This window comes from Urocampus carinirostris, chromosome 11 (assembly GCF_059441175.1).
Source record: "Urocampus carinirostris isolate Australia breed hairy pipefish chromosome 11, RoL_Ucar_1.0, whole genome shotgun sequence".
NCBI classification, from domain to species: domain Eukaryota; kingdom Metazoa; phylum Chordata; class Actinopteri; order Syngnathiformes; family Syngnathidae; genus Urocampus; species Urocampus carinirostris.
This window is the reverse complement of record NC_142359.1, coordinates 28337546-28356743: the sequence shown is the minus strand read 5'-3', so window position 1 is coordinate 28356743 and position 19198 is coordinate 28337546. Positions and strand designations below refer to the sequence as shown.

Genomic DNA, 19198 nt, shown 5'->3' with positions numbered 1-19198 from the left:
AAATGACCTACATGATTGCTTGTAAAGGCAAAGGACTTCGTGCCACGCGGACGTGCGACACGTTAAGCATGTCTTTTGTACAAAAACTAAGTTAAATAAGACTGTATAAACAGACCCAAAGAACTCCAATGAATGCATAATTTAAAAAAAGGTCAGCGAAAGAGAAGCTTAGTCCAACCCGCAAGTAATGATTGACATTTGAGACCCTACCCTGCCTAAATTTTGGATCGGGTCAGGTTGGGCTTGGGCTTAAGGATGGGGTGTGGGATTTGAAAATGTTGGTACTTTCTGCCGCCATCTCCTGGCTTAAAGTCATGATTGCAGCCTTAGGCAGCCTGCTCATGATTTGCATGCAAGTCCAAGCAATTTTTAGACGCTCATCTTCTTTTAGGTTTGGCTCGGGGTTTGGGTTAGTATTTGGGTTGGCGTTTAGAATGTACTTAAGTGCTCTTCTCACTTTCACCATTTTTAGGCTACACTGACTTTATAGAAATTGAAGAAATAACCTGCAGTGACAAGCATGGCGTCATGCTCCAGCACTACCACGAGTCCCCATTCCTTGAACCTAATGTATTCAACACCAAACAGATAAGCACAATGGAAAGGGAAGTATAAGGGCTCTTTGAACTCTGTTGGGCTTTGTTAACGTTGTTAAGAACACTTCAAACGACGCACCCCATCTTTAAGATCTTGTCTCTAGGTTGAAAGTGGCCCAATTATTTTTCCGCTCAAGAAGGGCTTGCTTGCTTCGGAGGTGTCAGATCTTTCGCTTTAAAATTCACGCAACAATATATTTTCTTGTGCTCATCGGTCTCTTCAAGTTAAAACGGTTTCTGGCGCAATAGCTTTGGTGCATTACCACCCCTTAGCCAATTATCGTCTCTGAAACCAGTGAGCTTTCCTAAGGCCCACTAGCAGGCGCTCAGACGCAAACTCGGAATCTGATTCGCTAAACCAACGGCTTCCTCAAAGACTGATGTTATGATAAACGGACTTCAGGATTTTTTGGTAAGGGGCCAAAGTACATTTCTGAGCCTAGCAAGCCTAATTTTTTGCCCAGGCTTTTACAAGGTTCCTGGATTTTCAGGTACCTGTACCAGTAGGATAGCAGACATTTGTATCAGCTCCCTTTGGCTAAGGCTCGTGTTACCTAAAATATAAATATCTTGACAAGTCGTTAAAAAAATGCATGTTTATGACAGTTCATGAAATTTCACTTATTATTCAAATTTATGTTGTTAGGCTTGGAAGTGCACAAAATAATACACACCGTCCCTCTGAGAAGGTTATATTAGTGAATGTAGCTGGGCCTTAGTTGTAAGGAAACCAGAAAATAGTACAATAACAAGTGGCAGCAACACTGTGCGAAATAAGTATGAGCAATACAATATGTATGTACGGTTTTGTGTGCTTGTTTAGGGTGGTGTTCAATGTTCCCTCTAAGCTTCCACGGGTCTGAGCAATCACACAAAGTCTGTGAGCGTCGCTTGGAATAATGGTGATTAACGTCAATCCTGCATGTGGCGACCAGTTCATTATTAAAAATGTCTAAAACCTGATATCAAATCAGGTTCTGCTGTCTTCTGTCTTTCCGGCTACAGTACGTAGTTTTTTAAATTGTAATGAATTGGCTAATGTAATATTGGAAAGGTTGCATGACCCACAAAACGGTTGTTTTTAAAATAACTTTTACCTGAGATTTCTGTTTTTAGAAAAGTATATTTTGTTGCATGATACTTTCTTTTTGTGGATTTATTTACTTAGTTGCACAATACAGAACTGTATTTAATCACATTTTTGTGGAAGTACAATGTTGGCAAAAAGATTAACTGTAATCTTTAAATTATTTGAATGGAACACAAGAACGATCAAAGAGATCCCCAAAAACATTGCTCCTGTTGTTTTCTTTCCTTTTTTAATGTATACCCGTTTTTCATTTTTCTCATTTTTCCTAGCCTTTTCCTATTTTTTCCTGCTTTTTTACTGTTTTTTCTTTGTTTTTATATATATATATATATATATATATATATATATATATTTGTGTGAGGACTCTGTAATGTTCTCCTGATGTTCCTGTTAGTCATTGTTCTAAGGAAACTGCAGTGTCTGCCAGAGTGCAACAGGTTAAAGAGGTGGGAAACAAAGTTAGAGTTTGTCTTCCACACTCTGCAGAGCAGCCGATGATTTTCTAGGCTGTTTTGATGACTGTGGAGTGCCCAGTCCATTCTTGTTGGAAAAAAAAAAATCACTACGTTGCTATCAATAACAAAGACAATTTCAGGATCTGTCTCGCAACATTTCCCCACAGGACGTCAACCGTGTTTGGAACTGGACACTCCTGTACCCAATCCCCCCCATACCTGTTCCTAATTTTCCCCAGACTTAATATCGACTGCTCGGCCAGCATACTGCATCGGGTCATTGCTATTGTCATCCTGGTTGCCATATCAATGTAATTTCTGCTGTTTTCCATTATCAGGTCAGATTTTTTTTGTTTGGACATTTTGTTGTTTTGTTACCACTTTTTTTTTTTACTTTGTACTTCTTCTTGTAATCAAACACCATCCCTCCATATGAGCTCGACTACCTCTGCTCTGCCTTCCCTGCTTTTGGGTCCACCCTCAAAACGCGACAGAAATTCAAATTGCAATTCCAAATAAGGAATCTATTATTAAATGTTCACATTTTGCACCTTTGGTCAAGAAAATACCGCATTCTTCCATGCTCCCATCTCGCGTCCATTCATGATAAAAAGTGCCTTTAAAAAGTGGGTCGAGAATCTGATGAGATTCTGTGATCCGGCGTGGCGCTCGGGGTGCAAAGAAACGGGAAAAAAAAGGGAGAGAATGGATGAAAGACAAGAGGCGGGGGGAGCAGGCGCCCCGCTGGTGCCACCACACTAATTAGGAGCATGCGGTGCTTGGAGTGTCGACTACAAACACTTGCCGCCTGACTTTTGCCAGCTCGCTATCTCACTTTCAGTCGACTTTTTTTCCGCAAGATACCTTTAGATTGTATTTGGTTCCCAGGTTCATCAGCAGCGTCTCAGCCATTTGCAGGAGCTCGTCCGTTACGTTGGCCTAACGAAGAAAAGAAAATACGATTTAATTGGATACGCTTTGCACACTCTTGTCTGATCCGGCAGGAAGGAAGTGGCTAGGTTCAAAGTGATCTCGCCTCCCTGGCGAGTACGAGAGTGGGTAAAATGAGTGGTTTTTGACTGGGCGCCGTTAACACGACACACTGGGTGTGTTTACATGCAGGCAATAATCAGATTGTAAACAAAATCCGATATTTCAAAGCCCTGTAAAGATGCACAATAGTCCGATGAGGGTTTTAGTCTGATTTCATCTGAAGTTTTTCAAATGCCATGGTTCGGTTAGTCATTTTACTTAGCGATTACAAAAGCATGTACTATAAAATTTGGACTGTAGCACCTGGGTATAAGACACACCCAGTACATTTTGAAAGGAAAAAAACATTTTGTACACACATATTTTGCACCTGGATATAAGCCACATTTGCTCATATTAAAACTTGAGATATTTACAAAGAAAAACGGTAAACAGAAAGAGTTTTAATAATATACGGCACCTTAAGCGCTTAACATTCCGCCGGCCCCCCCAGCGGGCAACCAGACCTTTTGATTAACAAATACTCTCTGTGCGATGTCACCAATCGCTGAAATATGTCATGGCACAAATCATTGGAAAGCTTAAACAACCCAAATGTTGAAAGAGCCATGTTGGACCAAAAAAAAACAAACTATTTTGTCAGGAGCCACAAAAAACAAAAATCCTCATTCAAGCTTTATCAGGAACACATTACATGCTGTATGTATCAATATTCGTCAACAATCTGAGATACAAAAACTGCCATTCGTGAAGAGGGATTACCTCATGTGTGGTCCCCTTCTTAAGGTTTCTTTATTTTCATCAATCTGAGGTTTTTGAGTTTTTCCTTGTCCTCATGTAGGTTTTAGATCAGGGGATGGTGTAATAATAGTCTGTAGTTTGCAAAAGTCTGTGGTCTGTGCAGCCCTTTGAGATTAAGGGCTATTCAAAGTAACATGACTTGACTTGTATTTGTAATGAAAATACACACAAATGTGTATGAAAGAAGTATTCTATTGTGGCATACCAAAAAGTAGCCAAAAGTTACCTGTGGAAAGATGAGATTCTACATTTTTAAACAATTTCTTATTTAAAAGGTATCTGAACCAATCATTTCTCATAAATATAGTTGCAGATAAATACGGTAATTAAGGACTGGTCTATGAAAGGATCAGTTGATGTTGAAAATAATTGAAGTTCAAGCTGTTTTTTTTTCTTCTTACAAACTGAGCGGTAAATGGTCGCCTGAAGGGTTTTCTTACCTGAGAATAATTGAAAAACCCTTTTAGGTCTTGGAACAAAGCTTCAATTGTTTCTTCGCTCAGACGGACTTGGGAGTTGACAGCTCCAACCGAGATCCCGCCATACCTTTTCCACGGAGATATTATATAACAAGCATTCATATCAAAAAACTATGTTTAGCAAGGTCATCTTACCTTGTTTTGCCAGACTTCTCAAAAGTCTTGACCAGGAAGTCAGTTATATTCCGGCCCGTTAAATCCAGGAGTGTGTCAGTTGTGTTCTGAATCCTCTGTTGAAAGATAAAAAAATATTGTTGAAAAAATAAAATAAAAAAAATAAAGCATTTTCATTACAGTCAATTAGGGTTGGTTGTGAGGGGATACAAATGCTGGCTAATGTCAAAGGAAGCTAATTAGATGCCCTTCTGCTAATAAATGGGTACATTGAAACCTCCAATTAGGAAGACACTGCGATGTGGATTCGCTACGCTGCATGAACCTGTTCATGTTTAGAGAGCGCTGGCACAATACTAATTAAAGTTTCGGCTGACTGGCTGAGGTGCACCGGACAGAGCAAAATGCTTCCACTTTGCTAGTTTACCAAACCTGTCTTGGTGGTGAGCTCAGATCGAACTAAAGATAAAGCTATTTTTCAAAATGAAGCATAGTGGTAGCACAATGTCAAGACTTTGTGTTTGAACAAATCGGTGTTTAACTCAGACATTTGACTGCAGTAGTCAAGGGGCTAGGAGAGGTCAGCTACTACAAACTGTAGTGGCTAAAAACATCAGATAGCATACATTTGTTTGAGTGGCTAGCAGGAAGTAGTTAATGTGGCTGACAAGTGTGTCTAACCGGAAATACATGGTTAAGCTAACATGAACATATGAAAAATGTCTCGAGCAGCTAACAAAAACAGATAGAAATAATTACAGTGATACCTCGGTGCTGAAAATAACATGAGAGGCGAGAAATAGCCATATCAGTTAACAAGAACAGATAGCAAAAACTAGCTAGGGCAGCTAACAAGACCCAGGCTAGCAAGACCAAGTCGGTGTGGCAAACAACAGTGTCTAACATGAGTTATCTTGAGACATGCTAGCAAGAACTATGTAAAATATCTAACAGTAACTTTCAGCATGAATTAGCCTAAGTTGCAAGCAAGAACTACCTGGAGCAGCTAACAAGAGTGGCTAGCGAGAAATAGCCAGATCAGCTGACAAGAACAGATAACAAAACTTTTGAGTGGCTAACCAAGGAGGCTAGAAAGCACTGGGTGGATAAGTTGACGAGCATAGATGGAAATACCTAGCTAGAGTGGCTAAAAAGACCTGATTAAGGTGTTGAAAACCCATGACCAGCAGTCTTTCTCAAGAGACTAATAGGAGTTGATGGCAAGAAGTCTCCAAAATGGCTAACAACGGTAACAGTTTACGTCGTAAGATATAACTCTCTAGAGCAGGTAACAAGAGTGGCCACCAAGACTCAGTTGATGTGGCCAAAAACAGAGCATGGATTGTGTTAGGGCCCGGGCACACAGCCGTTTGCGGCTGAATCACGGCCAGAAATTTCTGCCTGTGAGGCGGACGCTTTTGGACGCTTTGAGATCGCTATACAGACGAGATACAGCAGTGCTTAACACGTGGTCGGAAATTCACGCGCGGTTGGCAGCGCGAAAATGTTTTACGCTGCTCAATACTTTAGAGCACGGGTACACATCCTTTCACGGGCGTATCGAGGCTGAATCACGGCCAGAAATTTCTGGCCGTGAAGCAGACGCTGTTGGGCGCTGTTGGACGCTTTGAGACCGCCATATAGACGAGATACAGCAGTGCTTTACTCGCGGTCGGAAATTCACACGCGGTTGGCCGCGCGAAAAAGTTTTGAGCTGCTCAAAACTTTGAGCACGTGTTAACCGCGGGCGACACACGAGGTAATGACGCGGAAATGACGCGGAACAACGTGCTCTGGCCGCGGCCAGGGCGTGGTTACACATGGGTAGGACGGGAAATTTCAGCGGGTAATCGTGGGTGGAGCATGGTAATAGCATGTTCTGCGCCTGTATCGCGGTGTTATTACGTGAAATTAGCGTGTTACCCGTGTGACGGTCAAACGCCTTGCTCCGCGTATATACAGCGCAATTTGCCGAGCACACGTCAGTTGTGCTCGAGACGTCAAGGGGTGAACATGGATCCCAGTCACCGTAGTGACCTCGTCTTAATCCATTTTTATTTCTTGACATTTCTTTACATTTCATAACAAGATAATAAAATAAAAATGAAAAACTATTACAATAATAACATATTGGCTTCTTCGGTGCCATAGCTTGAAATCTTGATCTTCACGGGACTGTGTCTTGAGCGGTTATGATTTCTACAGCCCGGTGTTATGCCGAGAAATGCATTCCTCCCGAGATTTGCATCCCCTCGCTACTACAACCACTTTTACCTCGTTTTATCTCACTTTTATATCACTTTTAGGGAATGTAATGGCGAACATATAACCAAAACCACTTCGTCTTGCATTTGTTGGGAATGTAATACAATTTAAACCATTCCGTCTTTGTTTTTGTTGTGAACGTAATGCACACCGTATATAAAATCCTCTCCCCCTCGCGTGAACGCGCATTCTGCTGCGCTTCCAACAAAAGCGATCGTATTCTATATAAAACGCTTATTAAAACAATAAAGTGAGCTAATTATAACAATTGGGAGATCCTAGTCTATATAACGCGTTTATTTAAACAATAAAGTGCGATCGTATTCTACAAAATGCGTTTGTTATCGCGGATGAAAAAGTCACCAACGACAATGCACGCTTCCAACAAAAGCGAGGGGGGGGGATTTTGCGTAGGAGTCGGATTTGGGCACAACACCGGCTCGGGAGCTTTTATACCCGTGTTCCACACGAGAAAATGACGGCGGAAATGACGCGATGAGGAAGTGGAACGGTCGCCAGCGTCTGTTTTGCGGGCATACCACCGATGAACAGCGGGTTGGCCAATTTTGCGCATTTTCCATCGCGGGAAACCACGGGCAAAAAAAAAAAGGCAAAATTTTACCCGCGATACAGACGCAAACGGCTGTGTGACCAGGCCCTTATCTAGAGACAAACAGAGTAGCAAGAACTACCTGGTAAAGCTAACAAGAATAGCTAGCAAGACACACGCTGCATTCATGAAAAGTGGAAAGTCAGAATATTCCAACCTTATAATAGGAGAAAATATATGTACCATAATTTCCGCGACTAGGACCTTCCACTTCAAGTGTCATTCAAATGATCTTTTCCTAGTTGGAGGTTGGAAAACCCCGACTTCCTAATTTGAGGTCAGATCTGGTACCATCTGAGTAAGATAATCCGACCTACCAATTTAATGTAATGTAGCACTTAGGACTAAGAAGGCTACATGATCTAAAAGATCTGAGAACCACTGATTGAATGAAATAGCTTGAGAAGGAAGGGAGAGTTAGCTTAAACGGCTCAAATTGAGGTTATCAATAGTTACGAGTATGAATTAGCTAGAAAAAATTGGGCTGGCTAGAATTGCTATTAGCAAGAACCATTTGTACGGATCAGGCGGGAATAGCTAGCAATAACCAGCTAAAGATAATGGAATAGAATAGAATAGAATAGAATAGAATAGAATAGAATAGAATAGAATAGAATAGAATAGAATAGAATAGAATAGAACAGTCTCTATTGTCAGTGATTTCAACGTTGTGAAACATTATAGGCACTGAGATTAGACATGGCACTCCAGGGTGAAACATGTAATAAAGACTTTGAAGTGAAGAAAGATAAAAGACCATCAGGATAAATAGGCAAAAGGAAAAAATACCAGTAATTACAATCTTGTACTTAGAAAATTGTAATGATAGTTATATCAAATACAATGAAGAAGAACAGAGCATTTTGGGTATAGTGCAATGAAAATAGGTGAAATAACATTTAAAATGAAAAAAGAAATGCCCCAAAAGTGGATCTTTTTTCACCAAGGTGATTGGCAATTGCTCCGTAGCCCTTTCCAGCCTTGTGGAGGTGTCTTGTCTCTGGTCTTTGGACAGCTCTTTGGTCTTCACCATGTTACAAGGTAAAGTCTTACTGATTGTATGGGGTGTATGGGGTCTTAATGCAGCTAACGACTTCAAACAGGTGCGTCTGATTCAGGATGAAACATGGACTGCAGGTGGATTTCAAAAGGACGGACTAACAGGTCTTTCAGAGTCAAAATTCTAGATTATACACAGGTGTTCAAATACTTATTTGCAGCTGTATGTTAAAAAATCATGCATTTTGATTTCTGTATTTTTCTTTTTAGTTTATCTCTCACAGTGGACATGCACCTATGATGCAAATTTCAGACCCCTCCATAATTTCTAAGTGGGAGAAATAGCAAAAAAGCAGGGTGTTCAAATACTTATTTTCTTCACTGTATATATATTTCACAGTTTCATTCAGCAATAAGAAAAAGAGAAAAAAAAAACAAAGATACATGTTTACAGTCTTTAAAAAGGCTAGCAACATCAGACACCAAAACTTAGTTTGAGCTGCTAAACAAATTAGCCAGTGTGGCTGACAAAAGCAACTAGCAAGAACTACTTAGAGCAGTGAACAAGAGACTAGACACTTATAGAGGCTTTTTGAAATGCTTGAATGTTTTTTTTTTCACGACTAGAAAACGCTCGAGTACACGCATGTTGCCACTTTTGTATTGAACAAAATACCATCGGCCAAGCGGTGGTCTTTTATCTGTCAGGGGAAGAAGACATCGTACGACAAGACAAAGAAGAAAAAGGCAACTAGCCATCTGCTTCAGCAATCAGGCGACAAAGCAACCTTGGCTTATCTGTGAACACATACGCCAGCGAATGCAGCGTGCCTCTAATTATATTGGCTGGGCTCCATATGATGACATCTGTTGTTACAAAACGACTTCACATTCCATCCCCGGAAAATGCCAGGTATTTCTAATTCCGCATGTTTGTTTAATTCCGGGTAGAGAAGTGAAAGGTTACAAAAAAAAAAAAAAGCTAGGACGATGAAGAAATCCTCCGAAAGTTTTCTTTACAGAATATTCTGGGCATAAATCAGTCACAGACAATAGTTGAAAACCAGGGGTAACGAAGTGATTCTCACTGAGGGCCACATCAGCGTAAGCAGGGAGGAGGAGGGGGGGGATTATTTTTACATTATGCTCACATGAAAAAACAGAAATTATTGTGGAGGGCGGTACCAAAACAATTAATATTTCAACAAATGTATTTCATGTGTGAAGACATTTAGTATATCCCTTATTTCTAAGCACTCAATCCTACATTATGCATTGGAATACTCAAAAAGTAATATGGTGTATTTGTTTGCATTAAATATCTTGATAAATAAAATGACTATTTGCTATTTTTCTTTTATTATTTAGGGAAAAGGGTGCCCACACCAGGGAACAGAGTAGCACCATAGCGCTTTTCAAGTCAATGAAGACTTCCCAAAGCGCTTTACAATGTGCACATTTACCCATTCACACACACTCACACACCAATGGCGGTCATGCAAGGCGCCAACCTGCTTATTGGGTGCATTAGGGATTCAGTGTCTTACCCAAGGACACTTTGACATGTAAGCGGGGATTCGAACCTGCGATCGCTTGATCCCAAGACGAGTGCTCTACTTACTGAGCTAATGCCGCCCCATGCTACACATGTATGCTATATTATAAATATTATATACAAACTAATTTTAAACTATATTGTAGACTAATTATATCAAAATAACAAGTCTTTGACATTTTTGTGATCGCTAATTTCTAATTTCCACTTATTGGCTTTAATGTGGAATTAGTGCCGTGACATGTGCTGAACCATCACTTTGTTTTCATCATGACCACAGGCATCGTGGATTCATAGTTTTTAATATTGGACAAGTGCACAAGGAGATTGCATAGGATGTCCGTTCTTTATTTTTACAATTACCCCTCCACAGTTGTTTTGGACTGTTATGCTCTGTTCACATTATTATCACTATCGTCCAATGACGTTACTGTTGTTTGATTTTCACTCCCTGTCGGGCAGATCTACTTCTGTAATCTAGGAACTTTAACAAAAAGAAAGGGCTCAGGGGGGACTTTTAGAACAGGTTGGAATTTCTTGACTGAGGTCTGGATCATCTCCTGATCTCCTTGCGAGTTCAAAATGCATTGATATACATACATCCATCCATCCGTTATCTGCACCGCTTATCCTCAGTAGGGTTGCGGGGGTACTGGAACCAATCTTTGGGCAGTGGTCAGGTGACAACCTGAAACGGTTGCGAGCCAATCACAGGGCACACAGGAAAAGACAACTTACTTGCTCTTTCACACCTAAGGACAATTTAGACCAGCCAATTAACCTGACATGCATGTTTTTGGAGTGTAGGAGAAAATCGTAGTGCCCGGAGGAAACCCACGCAAGCACAAGGAGAACATGTTAACTTTGCAGAGGAAGGCTGGTAGCTGGATTTGATTACCTCAAAACTGTGCGGCCATCCTGCCCTCCACTGACACTTTTCCAACTTATTTTGAGTGTCTAGTAAACTATAAACTAATCAGTAGTTTTTAGTCAAAAAGCTGAATGTATAGCTAAATCGTATTTGCTACATAGCATTTTATATTATTTAGCGGCCCCTAGAGGTGAAAAACATTAATCATTAAAAGAAAACAATATTGATATAAATAATAAGCAGAAACCATCGAATAAACATGCATTCAAAACAAAACAAAATACTTATAGGTCAGGAAATTTGCATCCGGGGCGGCACTAGCTCAGGAGGTAGAGCGATCATTTTAGGATTAAGGGATCCCAGTTCGAATCCCGGCTTGTCCGTGTTACATGCCGAAGTGTCCTTGGGTAAGACATTGAACCCCCAATTACCCCCAATAAGCAGGTTAGCGCCTTACATGGCTGCACAGATCATGGCCGCTATTGGGAAATGTGAAGCACAATGTAAAGCGCTTTGGCAAGTCATTGACTTGAAAAGCGCGATATAAATGCAGATCATTTCATTTTGTTTCATTTGACATGACATGAGCCTCACCGAGAGGCAGCTGACATAACTGTCTGCCATCTTGCTGCTAAGGGTACAAAAAAACATATAAAAGGCTGGGCAAAAAAATAAGAAAAATAGAGCATTTTGGTCACTTTGAGTATCTGTAGTTTGTACTCTTCCATATGCTTTGTAGCACTCATTTTCGGTTGCATGACACAATACCACAGCATCTAGTGGTTAGAGCACTGTCATACTGAAGACGGCCTAGTCACCTTTGAAGGGCATCTTGCTTAAGCAGCTCATCCTTTGCCTGAGGGAATCGATTGTATTTTATTTAACAGCGATAAGAGTTGGAGTATGCTTGATGTGAACTTTCAGCCCCGTGCTGGTATGTGCTAGTTCAGAAATCCCATTTGGGATTGTGTCCCGTCAATGTGTTCAAAACTGTCATTCAATTGTTTGGATAAAAAGGAAATATGTCTAAACAAAGGGCAGATAAAATTCAGAACTTGAGAAAATCACATCTGCTAATGAGCTGAAATTGTGTTTCCTGTCTCCCATTGTGTTTTCTATTCGAAGAAGTAAGATGAAACACCATACAATGGCACCCAAAGGCCACGTCTTCCTAGTAACCAATACTATAACCCTACAACCCCAGAGTCTACAACTGGATTTATAGAATTAGAATGAAAAAATTGAAAAACGTATAGACATGTTTTACATTGAGAATCGCAAGTACAATATCAGCTTCCATTGCTATGCAGACGACACTCAACTATATCTTCCGTTGGAGGAATCTTCCACACTAAACTGTGGAAATTTGGAGGCCTGTCTCACTGAGATAAAAGAGTGGATGTCACTCAATTTCTTGCGTCTTAACTCTGAAAAGACTGAAATGTTAGTCATTGGTCCTTCTAAATGCCGGGACTTATTCTCAAAAACTGCTGTGAACATTGACAAATGTCACATCACACAGAGTGACTCAGTTAAAAATTTAGGTGTCATATTTGACCCTGATCTATCCTTTGAGATGCATGTAAAGCAAATTACTAGAACTGCCTTCTTCCATCTTCGCAACATTGCTAAAATCCGTTCAATACTGTCTCAGTCTGATGCGGAAACAATAATTCATGCATTTGTTACCTCCCGTCTCGATTACTGCAATGCACTACTCTCCGGTCTCCCGAAGTCCAGAATCAAGTCTCTTCAGCTAGTACAAAATGCCGCAGCGAGGCTCTTAACCAGGACAAAAAAGTACGATCACATAACACCGATTTTGGCTAACCTGCATTGGCTCCCAGTTAGCCAAAGATGTGACTTCAAAGTTCTCTTAGTATTGTACAAAATCATACATGGACTTGCTCCCTCTTATCTTTCAGATCTGATCTGCCACTATGTCCCGGTCCGAAGCCTACGATCTGAGAGTGCTGGTCTTCTGATGATCCCGAGAGCAAAAAAGTCTTCTGCTGGTTCGAGAGCGTTCTCCATCCGGGCACCGGTGCTGTGGAATGCTCTTCCCCCTGAGATTCGATCTGCAACCTCAGTGGAAATGTTTAAATCTAAACTTAAAACTCACTTCTACTCCATTGCATATGAATAACCTACTCCTCTTGTCGGTTGAAAATAGTTTGTGTAATACAGTGTAACAATCTGTGAAGCCCTTTGAGACTCTTCGTGATACAGGGCTATACAAATAAAAATGACTTGACTTGACTTGACTTGACAATTGTGACTAAATATATTTCAATAGAGGGAATTTGAACTTGCAAGGAGAACAGGAGAGGACCCAAACCTCAGATAAGAAATTCCAACCTGCTAAAAAAGTCTTACCATGAGAAATTTCATTTGATTAACCCCTTAGCGTTGCTGTAAAATTCGCCTAAATTCCCACTCTAAGACGCACCCAAAATAAATTGAATGCTGTTCTTTAACCAAATGGAGAATATGGACGGTCTCTTTTGAAAAGTAAGGCAGAAAAATGTTCCCAAACTAAAATGATTGCTAAAAGTGCTTCTCACATTGAGTAATCTAAATTAGAACACAAATAGGTTTTTATTCTTGCATGACATTTTATCTTTGCAATTAAATGCCTGCGGATGAGTGTAGCCGGTGTCTTAGGTGGAAAATAGGTGAGACAATAGCTTGAAGCCTTACCTGATACCTTGTGATCACAATCTGAAAAACTAAACATTGTATTTTAAACATTTTTCCTAGGGTAGGTTTAGGCGTTTAAAAGTGGCCATTTGGAGGCAACCACTTTACTACACTAAAAGGTTTGCAAATCTATATTTTACGCTGGCCAATTTTTTAGAAATCGTGAAAGAGTTTTAAATGTTTGAATTTTCTTTCCAGAAAAAAATCACGCTTGTGCGTGAAAATGTGGCACAAAAACGAATTACTCATGAGGTTACGCACACTTATTCCAGGGTGAATACAATCGGGACATCTTCATATCGATTTATTTAGAATTTCATTGGATGACTAATATGTCAATTATATTTAAATTTAAATAGGTCAAAGTTATTCCGAGGTAAAGAAGGTGATAAAGGCCCGTATAGGCTGATGCAGGTTGTGGACCGTAAAACAAAGCCTGCGATTGGCTAAAAAAAAAATGTGTCAATCACAAGTTCTGATCCCAACAGCCTATAAAAATATTGTTACTAGTCTGTTCATTTAATAAATAGCAATTATAGGGCTAAACAGATAGCTAGCAACAAGGAACGTTCATCCATGCAAGAATGCTTTTCTACTGATTTTTATTATCTGTCAGCGTAATCATGTGTTTTGGAGTAAATGTTTTACGCGCTTGGATTCACGAGACTCTCGCAGATGTAAACAGTCCACTGTTGCCTACCATCATCGAATGTGATGGTTGCGAGACGATGTCTTTTGTGAGCTATAACATTAAGGGGTTAAATAATATTTTTGAAATGAGATCCACCCGCCACAGGGTTTGGACATCAAAGAACAGTAACATAATTTGCCGATAGTGGCAACAATGTAAACAGTGCAGATTGGGCAAAACACCGAACAACAGTGAGATATAATAATCAAAGTAACAAATTGGCATCCTATGCAATCTCCTCAATCTCTGTGTCCTCTGAGTTTTCCGTCTCATTTTTACACAAAATAACGCCACTTATTCTTGGAACAGAATATTCCAAGTTCTCGCACTGCATATTCCTATATGTCTATGTGCGGGGCAAATGCAAAGAAGCCACCAGTAATCACATCTACCAGAACCAGATAAGAGCACGTTGTATTCTCGGCAGCACTTCTTTCGATTGCTCCGAGGCAAAATCCAAATGTTATCAGAAAAACGTCTTTAACATTTAAACATTCCGTGCATGGGCTTTGTGGTCAAGAGTTTCTCCGCAGATAAGATTTGTCTCGCGTGTTTACCAAATTGCTTACAGGCTTCAGCGCTTCACCGAAGCGTGAAGCTTGAGATGGGCTTTCAGTGGTACCGCAAAACGCTCGACACTCCCGACAAAAGACTGTTTCTGATTAAACTGACATTTTGAAGGAAAATGTCAAGAAGTTTCAAACACGTTTGGAACATGCACAAAATTCGCAAAAGGACGCTGGATCCGAGTAACCCTGGTAGCCCCTGGAGAACTTCACTCACACCGTTTGCTTAGACTCGGTTCGGAAATTCGCAAACAAATTCTGTCGCAGAGTCTTCATCTACGCCGGGTAGAGTCAATACCTGGCAATTGATGGTGGGCTTAGTGCCGCCTGCCATTTCCATGGAAACGATGATTTCACACCTCCCGGTGTGTGCGTGCCTTTTTTTCTCATCTTCAGAGTTCTCAAGGACGCCGTAGCGAGGACGGGTGGGATTAAAGGAGCCAGTGAAGAAGTGGGCACACTTTGTCATGATTAATTCAACAGGGGAAGGTTTGGGAGAAGGGAGGAGTGGGTCAAAAGATATTCATCCTGGCGATGTGCTTGGCTTTGCGTGGGTGGTCTCTGTCACTGACATCAGTCATGCCCACACGCTTCCCCCTAATCTATTCCTCCTCATTGACTGTCTAGTGGAAAAGATTATGTCGAAGCCTTCGTCCAATTCAATTATCAATCAGACCGAGATTCATTGGACCTTGTTTGCAACTAGTAAAGATTACTCCTGCCGCAAAACTGCCACTGAATAGGACAAATGATGAGTTATGACCTTCAAATCAACCCACGGCTGCACAGTGGATCACAGATCCTTTGCAGGTTCCGATTACAGAATATTTTGGGCACAAGCGAGTCACAGATAATCTTTGGAAGATGCAATATTTAAAATATTTGTTGAATAATCAGCCTGTTTTGGGGATGAGAAACCCAGATAGAAACACTAACCTTACACAATCTACATCACTTTTTTTAAGGACAGGTGCTGAAAAGTCCTTGCCGCACTAATTGCTATATGTCTATGTGTGATGCAGAGAAAAAAAAAATCATTGAATGCTTATTTGAACATTTGCTGTTTTCTGCTAACTTACAAGAACGGATGTGGTTCTATTTTGACAATTGAAGACCTTGGTACACCTACCTTACTATTAAAAGGTCCCAGGTTCAATTTCAGCTATCAGTTTATGCTGTTCTTCCTGTGGGTAAGTATTTTTTTTTTTCCAGAAACTCAGGTTACCTCCCACGTCCCAAAAAGACGTATGCTAGATTGAGTGGCAGGCCTACATCCCATGTATGAGTCTGTCTGTTTCCGAGTGCCCTGATTCTGGATGGTAACCAGTCCAGAGTGTCCCATACCCTGTACCTGAAAACAGCCTGGATGGGCTCCAGGACCCTTGCAGACAAATGGCTGGAAGAAAGAACTAAATCAACCTACCTGTGGAGGCGGTAGCCCCCCGGCAGCAGGTGGGCAGTCGGGCAACATGATTTGGCGTTGAGAAGTGCTGCACTGGCAGGAGGGGGAGGGGTTAGACATGCTCCAGTTACCCTCCAGGAAGACGTCGACCACTGACTGGTCCACAGATGGTGTAAGCCAATGGGAGGCACTGGAGACACAAGGTAGTCCCCTACGAGGATGGAAGGAATTCTTGTACTTATATCACGTCATTGTCAAGTGGTGTATTGCGAGCACGGCTGCAGACAAAAAACATTATCGAGTCATTTATGCAGCCCAAAAAATCATCAGGCTGAGCTCTGCCCTCAATGCTGACAACAGTATTAAGGGTTTCTCTCACCCAGGCTACAACTTTTTTCACCGTCTGCCATAAGTTAAAAATCCCTTAAAATGAGTACTAACAGGCTTGAGTTTCTTTGCCAAAAGCATCACTCCATAAACAAGCACACAAGCATAACGTAACTTGCTTAAGTATAGAATCGTTTTCCTCTTTCAAGTCTTTTATATGTTTACTCTGGAGTGCCACGTCAAGTCTCATTGTAAACAATGTTCACTTTATCAATGACAACAAAGACAATTCTAATTCATTAACCTGTAATTTGCAATTCAGGCACATTATTTCTCGGTTGCAGACGCTTGAAGGGAGTGGACCTTTCTATAACCAGACTGATGTTAGGTATTATACAGTATAATGTGAAATGAAATGTTTATTGAAGGTATTGTTGGATACATTAATCAAAACATGACACAAAGAAAAAAAACTAATGCTGAGAGTGAGCATGGCCAAATATGGTCACCTTACGCCCCCTCCCCTAAGGAAATTTGACATCTGTTTCTGCCAACCTTTGCTTAAAGGTTTGCACCGTATTTGCACTAATAACCCGGTCAGGCAAAAAATTCCAAATTTTTGGTATCCTGAAAGAAATAAAGTTTCCATGCAAGTTGCTGGTAGGTCTAGGCACCCGTAACTCATATCTGTGACCACGTAAACCATCAACACGACAGAACTCAAAAAATTGATCAAAAGACACATCGATCATTCCGTGCAGTACTTTGAACACAAAAACTAAATCAAATCGAATTCTACGGAGCTCCAAAAAGTCCAAGTTCAGTCTTTGTAGTCTTTCTGGATATGACAAGCTGTGCATCCCAGGTATCCGCTTCGTATACCGTCGTTGAACTCCTTCCAGTAGGTTAATGTCCTTGAGTAAGTAAGGGTTCCACACAACGCTGTTATATTCTAACCCGGGTCTAACATAAACGCAAAACATTCGAACTGAGAATGCTGGGTTCTTGTTGTAAAAGTGTCTGTAAATGTTTGATGCTATGTTATTGGCTTTGTTGGTAATTTTGGCGATATGCGTGATAAACTTTAAGTTTGAAGTAAGAATGACACCTAGATCCTTATGTTCAGTAACAACATGCAAATCATGATCATTAATGTTATACAGCGGAACAGAACCATGTAAAAACGACTGTGCTAAGCATTTATGAGATGACAATTGCAGTTGCCACTTTTCGGACCACAGAAAAACTGATTTAATGTCATTTTGAAGAGAATCAATTGTTCCTGTAACCTGGGTTTTTGGTAAGAAAGCCGACAGTTTAGCATCATCGGCAAAAATTGAGATGTCACTACTTTGAATGGCCTCAGGTAGGTCGTTCACAAAAAACAGAAATAATAATGGTCCTAGTACTGAGCCCTGCTGTACCCCACTACAAACTTCCGACCACGCTGAAAGAACATCATCAATTTTTACGCATTGTTTACGATTTGACAAATATGCTGTTATCCATTCAAGCAGTTTTCCACTAATACCATAGCATTTCAGTTTTTGTAAAAGCTTGTTATGAGACACTTTATCAAAAGCCTTGCAAAAGTCTAAGTAAACAACATGACCAGCCATATTGTGAACAAAAAACATACTGGTAATATTATTCAAATGAGCTATTAAGTTAGTCATGGTAGAATGTCCGGACCTAAACCCATGTTGTTTAAACGTAAAAAGATTGTGCTCCTGTATAAATTTCCATATGGCATCTGAGATAATTTTCTCAAACACTTTACAGACGCAGCTAGTCAAGCTAACTGGTCTATAGTTGGCTGCACTTGTTGTGCTGCCCCCTTTAAAAATCGGTATGACAATAGCACTAAGCCAGTCCTCAGGCAGCTGTGAATCCTCAAAAGATCTAGAGAACAGGTAAAATAATGGTTCACATAAAAAGTCAGCTAGCTTTTTAAGCAAGAAATTTGGAATTTTGTCAGGGCCGGCTGAAAATTTGCTGGGAAGTTTTATCAAGTATCTATGAATTAACTCCTTTGAAAGGTCCACAGAATTTAGAACAGCTAAAGTTCTGCTGGGAAAGTCGGGTGAAACACCATTGTCACGACCAAAAACACTGGCATACTGATCATTTAATATACGGACATTGTCAGCATTTTCTGTAGCAACGGTACCGTCAGATGCCTTCAGGTTGGGAATAGATGCCCTAGAAATTAGTTTACGGTTGATGTATGAAAATAATTTACGAGTATTATTAGCCTCTAAAACTTTATTTTCCTCAGCCACCCTTTCCCGCCTGATGGCCCTCCGCAGTTCCCTTGAAGCATCTTGATAACTTTCCAAGTATGCCAACTGATCACGTTTATAAAGCTTGTGAATAAACTGCTTTCGCCTATGCAATTCAGCTATATCACGGTTGACGTGATGTGTAACAGCAACTGAGGGTACGTATACAGATATCAAAGTGTAAACAACAGATTTAAATATTCCCCACATTTCTTCAATATTCCCACAATTATCAAATAAGAGATACCAGTTGACACTAGACAGAAAGTATCTCATGCCATGTAGATCACAGTCTTTAAAATTTATGTAATTCTGAGCAGCGGTGTCTTTTTTAAGAGCCAGGTTAAGTTGGAAAGTAACAGAATTGTGATCACTGGTAGAGAAACTCGGCCCAACGTCAAT

At 40.5% G+C, this 19198-nt stretch overlaps 1 protein-coding gene across 1 annotated transcript in view; it reads right to left on the bottom strand.

The window, feature by feature from the left end:
• The window catches only part of LOC148356998 (phospholipid-transporting ATPase ABCA1), a 181764-nt gene that overhangs the window by 30678 nt on the left and 131888 nt on the right, over positions 1–19198 (bottom strand). Inside the window, exons 33-36 of the mRNA XM_088347477.1 lie at positions 16209–16398; positions 4550–4644; positions 4376–4481; positions 3006–3080 (exon numbers count right to left, since the gene is read on the bottom strand). Of these exons, the coding sequence (XP_088203603.1) occupies positions 3006–3080; positions 4376–4481; positions 4550–4644; positions 16209–16398 (466 nt within the window). The remainder of the gene's footprint in view (positions 1–3005; positions 3081–4375; positions 4482–4549; positions 4645–16208; positions 16399–19198) is intronic.